A 7,393-nucleotide genomic window follows, 5' to 3' on the forward strand; every position below is an offset into this window, starting at 1 on the left:
ATTCATAACTTAAAATATTGCAGTATTAATTAAGAATTGATTAAATAATGCTAAATTGAATTTTTACAAAAATTCTTAATGCTGCAATATTTTAAGTTATAAATTTATTATATTTTTAATAGAATATCTTGTCTTTTTCTAGTTTTAACTAGTCGTTTTTTTTTTCTAATATATCTTGTCTTTTTTTTTATAATGTAATATATATTGTCTTTTTCTTTTCTAGTATTATAATATATCTTGTCTTTTTCTTTTCTAGTTTTAACTAGTCATTTTTCTTTTCCATGTTTAATCTTAACCATATTACTTTTCATGCTCACATTTTTCTATGTAATATAATAAATGTGACTTCACATTTTACACTAGTTCCACAGAATATACAATTGGCAAAAGTGTACAAATAAAATCTTTATATATTTGAATACAAATTTAAAAAAAAATTCAGAAAAACTTATTCCAAGACATTTAACCATTATTTTTTTCATCTTACATATTTTTTTTCTTTAAACAAGTGCCCAACAACAACATTAATAAAAATGTTATTTCTTTTGATTTAATATAAAGTCATCTAACAAAGTTATCTAGGAAAATTAGACCCAAACAGAAATATGCCTGATGGATCGATACTTAATTTGAGCTAGTATATTTCTTAGTTTTTTTCCGCCATTATTGGGATGGATACATTTTATTTTGCATCTGTTTCTTTCTAAAAATAATTCTTTCAGTTAAGAAAATTTTTAGATTTTCCTTTACTCAAATATTTGCTTATTACTTTTTTTGGTACTTGTACAGTTTAATCAAGATAAAAATATCGAAAAACGGTTATATTGTACGCATCTGTTTTGAACTGAAGATCTCAAAAAAAAATTCACTTAATTTGATCGAGTAGTTTTTTTTTTTATAGCGGAAAAACATGTTTTTATGAGAGCGTGTTGAAGGCAGACATCTTGGATTTTTCTTAATTTTTGTTTGAAGTTTAGAAACGTCAAGGGAGATAACTCAAGTTAAAGCACCGACACTCCCTTCCCATCTTTAATACTAGCTTTTCTTCCTAAAAATCAAACCTTTTGCTCGGTATCATAACAAATTGCTTTTTCGTTGTAAAAAAAAAACTACTTGATGAAATTAAGTGAAATTTTTTTTTCGGAGAACTTCATTCCATAACGGATATGTACAATTTAAACTTTTTTTTTTATATTTTCATTTTTTAATGTCTTGATTAAACTGTACAAGAACCCTTTTTTTATTAAAGGGAAGTAATCGTGTAATTTCCTCGGATTTTTGATAAAATAAATATTTAAAAATATATTATAAAAGGCTAGAGAATACCTCCCTTTTCTACCAACATGGGAATTCTCTGCTTTGAAGCTCTTCCTTCTAATTCAGAAGCATCCAGCGTCCAGTGGAAAACACTCGATCACCGTAGGATGGGAATGAGGGGATCAAAAGTTGCTATGGCCAAATGGAGCTACAAAACTGACCAAACAATCTGTATGTGGAGAGGAGAATGCTACAATGCAAGACTGCATTGTTTAGCTTCTATTGCCTGACTGATGCAGCTTGCATAATACAACAATAGTGCAAAGTGTAGTATTGGGAATCCCAGCTTAATTGCTATATAGGTAGTTTTAGAAATAGAAAGTTATGTAACTATATTTTCATTTCCCATCAGCAAGTTGGAAAGGTTAGGTTTGACAGGTATCAACCTAGAAAAAATGCACCGGAAATTAGGGGTGAGATAGGAATTGTGGTCGTAGGCTTCCGGTTGACAACCACATGGGCTGAGAGTTGGTTTTGGGCTGCAGATGAAGCAGACGGGAGATTAGGGTCTCTCCTCGACAACCAGGGTTCAGATATAGGCTTGCCTTGAATAAACAATTGAAGCTTCGAATCCCATCTTGTGTTCTTTAATGCATCTGTCTGCAGCAGTAAGTACCACTCCCCACGAGATGGCAGATCAGCGACCAGAAGATATCATCCGCTGGCCAAAGCAAGCAGGTATGTACGATTATACATTTGTATATACATATCTCGGAACCGTCCAAGGCAAGAAACGGTGTAAGGATAAGAACGCACACCCACACACACATAACAGTGAACTGCATGTAAGACACGTAAGAGCATACACACATGTAAGAACACAGACATTTAAAAGTACCCTTAGTAATAAAAGTAACAAGAAACAGTAAGAAGTAAACGAAAGAGTAAAGTGAACAAATAAATAATAAACAGGACAGCAAACATTTACGGTAACAAAAGGACCTTGTAAAACTGTTGTATGATCACATTTGTCAAAAACATGCAAATAAAAAAAAATTACAAAAATTTTAAGATTTCACAACTAATATTAGAGTTATATTAGAACTAGTGGGGGTACCCAGCGTTGCCCGGGGGTTTAGAGGTGTGTGTGTGTGTTGGAGGGGGAGATCAAAAAAGAATAAGCAAAGTAATAACCTTGTTTAAATATCATATATAAAAAAAACAAAAAAAAAACAAATGTGATGCAAACGAATGATGTTAAAATTCCTTAAAATCTGAAAACTAAAAACTAAAGAAAACGCGAATGTGATGGATGGAAAAAAAAACAACAAAAAAATGAACGTGATGCAAAACGAACGATGTTAAAACTTCTTAAAAAATCTGAAAACTAAAAAGAAAAACGGCGAACGCAAAAAATGGCATAAATAACCCTGTTTCAGATGGCGGTAGGGGAGGGGGGGGGGGTAGATCGAAACTAAAAGTAATAACCCCGTTAAAATATTAAAAAAACAAACAAAAACAAAACAAAAAAAAAACAGTGAAAAAAGTTTGGGGAGGTGGGTAGGCCCGAACCCGAAGCCTTGAAGTTAATAGTCTGACAACATAGCATTACACCATGAAGCCAAGGACTTAAAAAAAAAAAAAAAAAAAAAAAGTCGAAAATAAGGATTTAAAAACGAAGGTGGTTTTCTAGGTCAAATATCAAGCCATAGCAGGAGCAAAGAAAATGAATTCACAGTGCGAATTTTGTTGTAAGATAAAAGTCGCCGAAATAAAAGAAATTTACAATGTCGTTTCGTAAGTGTTAGATATTATGATCTCGATAGCACATAAAAAGTTATGAGAATGAGCGAGCAGGCCGAGAAGCAGCTGGAAAAAAGCCTTTGCCGGACATACAGAAAAAATGCACACACAAACACACACATTTTCGCTTTTATATATATAAATATTTTTATTTTTTGTTCTTATATATATTTAAATAATGTAATATTATTTGGAATTATTCAGACCACCGTTCTTATCTTGGGTGTTATTCTCATACGATTCCTCAATATAAGCGGATACTCACCTTACTGGTTAATGATGGACTTGCTATCATATCTTCAGCTTTCAGTTTTTCTCACTTCTTTATTTGGCAAGATCTGACATGAAATTCTTGCTTATTAAGTAGTCAGAATAATGCCAATTATTCTAAAACATACCATAATACAATTTTATATTTTTAATATTTGAATACAATTATATAACTATACCTATCCTTTAATAAAATATTGTAGCTCCTTTATAGACTTTTGCTTCATTATTAATATTGTAATTAATCGTTGCTTTGTATATTATATTAGACTATGGGGGGGGGGGGTACCCGGAGGTGTGTGTGTTTGGCGGGGGGGGGGGGGGGTTAGATCAAAACAACCCTGTTTAAAAAAAAAACGTTGGCCGGGGGTTTGGAGGTGTAAAAGAAAAAAAAGTTTTAGTAGAAAGGTAGGCTTGAACCCCAAACCTTTGACGTGGAGGTGGAAAGGAAATGGAAAAAAAAAAACCCTGCGACCTAACCATCTTGACCACGTGAATAGATGAATTGATAAGTGTGTTAAGTTGACGTTTATAAAGCGAAATTAACAGGTGCAAGAACGTTAAATCGCATTATGTTTGACCTAGTTTTGTGCTGGAAGCCAGTTTCTGTTTTCCCCGCTATGTGGCGATCAATAAATATCTCAAAAATAGTTTGTAAAAGTTGGGTAAATTAAAGATAGCTGCGACCCGAATTCCTTAGTCGTAGATATTATTATTTAGACAGCATATAAAAAGTTTTAAGAAGGAGCAAGCTAACCGAGAATCACGGCGAAAAAAGCCTTTTGTAGACATACACAAAAAGCGAACATACATACATACACATTTTCATTTTATATATATATATATATATATATATATATAGATGTTAAATATTTTTTCATCAGTGGGCAAGTGTTTTTGATTCTTCAATTGATATTATTATTAGTAGTCGAAATATTATTTGTTGTTTATTATTATTAGTAGTAGTAGTAGTATCAACATTGTTATTAGTGTCACTATTATAAAATACTTTCCACATATGTATATTAAAAGTAAGTCTTTATTATGAAGTGCAAGTAAATTATTGAAATATAATTCTTCTCACAAGAAACATAAGAGAAAAAAAGGGGGGTGAGTAGGAGATAATAAAGGGGAGGGAGATGGGTATCGACAATATTTCAATTTTGAAGGTTAAAATACATTAGATTGTATTGTGTGTGTGGGGGTAGCAGATTCAGGTAGGCGTGGGTGAAATGAACAAGCCGACCTATAGCGACTACAAAAATTTTTCAATGGAATCTTGTACTTGTCAAACACATGACACCTACAAAAACCCTTTCTCTCTCTCTCTCATCTACTTCATACACATGGCTTAACAAGCAAAAAGCAGTCAAAATTTAAAACCTAAAAATTGAAACTACTCCCCACCTCCTCTCCTTACCCCCCCTATTTTTTCTTTACCATCCTCTCTCCACCTCCCCCTCCCTATATCTTCACCCACGCCTACCTGAATCTGCTACCCCCACACACACAATACAATCTAATGTATTTTAACCTTCAAAATTGAAATATTGTCGATACCCGTCTCCCTCCCCCCTTATCTTCTAACCCCCCCCCCCCTTTTTTTTCTCGTATTTCCTCGAAAACACTTCTTCCAAATACTAACAACCATTTCTGTAAGGTTTAACAAGGCTGCTGGATCGTAAACATGGTCCAACATCCGAAACATATCTAACTAAACAGATAAAACAGTAATAAAAAAAATAAAACACACATTTGCTCTGCAATAGTATTGAGCACTCTACAGGTTTTTACTAATTATTAGTTTTACCAAATTATATATATATATATATATATATATGGCAAAAAATTTGTAGTCAATTTATCTTAGAGAAGAATTGACCCAAGTGTTTTTGTTTTAGAACAATGTGTTTTTTTTTTTTCTGAGTGGAATAACCCAAGAGAAGCTGTATCAGATAAAGTGAAGGGGTAACACTAACCAAGGCTAATTTTATATTATCCCTCACGTGGAGTTTGTCATCTTCGTGAGATGGCACGTCTGCTGTAGAATCCAGGTATGCCAGTAAACCACTTGGCTGAAAAAAATTTGAAAGACAAATGAGAGAAAGAATTTCAGAACAAAAAAAAAAATATTCCGATAGGAATCTTATTTAAAAAAATATGGTGTCTGTCACTCTGTTTGTTAAGGTAATAAAAACTAATTATAAAACTCAAGATAGGAATAGTCTAATAGTTTACATTAACAAAAGAAAATACCACCACTTGTAATAATACTATTTAATTGATAGCTGGAAATGAGTAAATCTAAACACATTTTATATTCTCTTTTTATGTAAAAAAAAGTATTGGCTATGCAAACTCACTCTTGTTTCAAACCATCTAAACACAAGATGAATGGATGATTCAACCGGTTACTTTTCTTATATAAATATATCAAATGATAATAAATGTTAAATACAGGATATTCTATCGCTTTGCTGTAGTTTCATTAAACATCCAATTGTCAAATTTTTTTTTTTTTAAATCCAATTGTCAAAAGCTTTTAAAAAATCCTTAATGTCATTATACATTTCAATACAAATTCAAATTTAATAAAAACATTTAATACAATTCTGATGATTGGTGTTCTATGAAACTGCAATAAAGTTTTAACAAATCATATTCATTATTATGATAAAGTTCTTTCTCAAAGACTACCTTTGTCTGCATAAGTTAGCTCTGTTTCAATTTTGACAAGTTTTTTCATGCCTACATATGAACGGTATTAAATGTGGTCCTTGACATATACAAAGCCTTTGACAAGGTCTGGTATGAAAAACTTCACAAGAAAATTAAATCCTATGACATTTCTGGATGAATATGCAACATAATCAGATCCTTCCTAGACAAGAGTAAAATCCAGGTTCTCTTTGATGGTTCTATGTCTAAAAAACATGATATTAATGCAGGTGTGCTCCAGAGGTGATCCCCAATAGAATTGAAGGAAAATTTCCATTAAGTTTTTAGATTCCTGGAAAAATTAAATTCTTATCGAAAACTCATTTGAATATTCTGTTAACATATCTATTTCTATCACAAGCAGACATTGACATATGACGGAGATCAATTTTATCACAGTAGAAGCATCCGTATGAGAAATTTGAAAGTCCATCAAGAAACCAGATAACAGGATACAGAATTTTTTTGTGAAATAAACAAATCATTCATTTGAAAAAAATCCTTCATCGTGTCATCAGGTTTCTTAAAAGATTTCCAAATTTCTTTTCATATGATTATTTTTAATAATGAATATTTTTAATTATATATATATATATATATATATATATATATATATAGGAAGCCTTACTTTTGGAAGGACAACGCTTGGCCTTTGGGCTGGGATCATGGTGTAGTGTCTGTTCTGGTGCTGCACTTCGCCTTTTCTGTCCTCAGTTAGTGGAGGAGGAATCCTTCATGACCGAGATAATTTTTATTTTTGTTTCTATTCGGAGTGCTCTTTTTGAGGAGCTGAATTTTCTCCACATTAAAAACCGAGCTTGTGTCTAACTCTGCTCTCGAGGGGAGGCAAGTAAATTGGAACCCTTATATATATGAGGGTTGTTCCAAAAGTAAGGTCTCTTTTTTTTTTTTTTTTTAACTCAAAACCTAAAATGTTGAAGAGCTACAAAGACAAGAGTGATATCGTTAAAATAAGCAACCTTCTGTGTTCCAGAATTCATTTTTTTACTTAGTGACCATGATTCTCAATGCACTTTTGTCAACCTCTTTTGGTGCGCTTTGTCACCTCTATTGGCATTCTGAAATTGACAAACCCATCTCCTAACTTTTACTTTTGGAACATCCTTCATCACTCTCTCTCTCTCTCTCTCTCTCTCTCTCTCTATGTATATATATTTTTAATCAATCAAATAAAAAATAGGCAATGTTTATATATTACAAAATTTATATATTTAATCATATTTAATTACATTCAAAGAATGAACTCTCTACACAGACAGTTTCTTCTTAAATATTTAGTAGAAATATATTTTTGATGTGATTGAAGAGAAAATTCATGTACTGC

The 7,393-nt window shown here is 31.9% G+C and overlaps 1 protein-coding gene across 4 annotated transcripts in view; it reads right to left on the reverse strand.

The window, feature by feature from the left end:
- LOC145303528 (dnaJ homolog subfamily C member 13-like) overlaps nt 1–7,393 on the reverse strand; it is a 328,576-nt gene that overhangs the window by 138,376 nt on the left and 182,807 nt on the right. For all 4 annotated transcript variants that reach the window (XM_080144980.1, XM_080144981.1, XM_080144982.1 and 1 more), the window contains one exon: nt 5,310–5,405. In XM_080144980.1, the coding sequence (XP_080001106.1) occupies nt 5,310–5,405 (96 nt within the window). The remainder of the gene's footprint in view (nt 1–5,309; nt 5,406–7,393) is intronic.

This window comes from Euprymna scolopes, chromosome 19, assembly GCF_053919585.1.
Source record: "Euprymna scolopes isolate OS-2025 chromosome 19, ASM5391958v1, whole genome shotgun sequence".
Taxonomy (NCBI): domain Eukaryota; kingdom Metazoa; phylum Mollusca; class Cephalopoda; order Sepiida; family Sepiolidae; genus Euprymna; species Euprymna scolopes.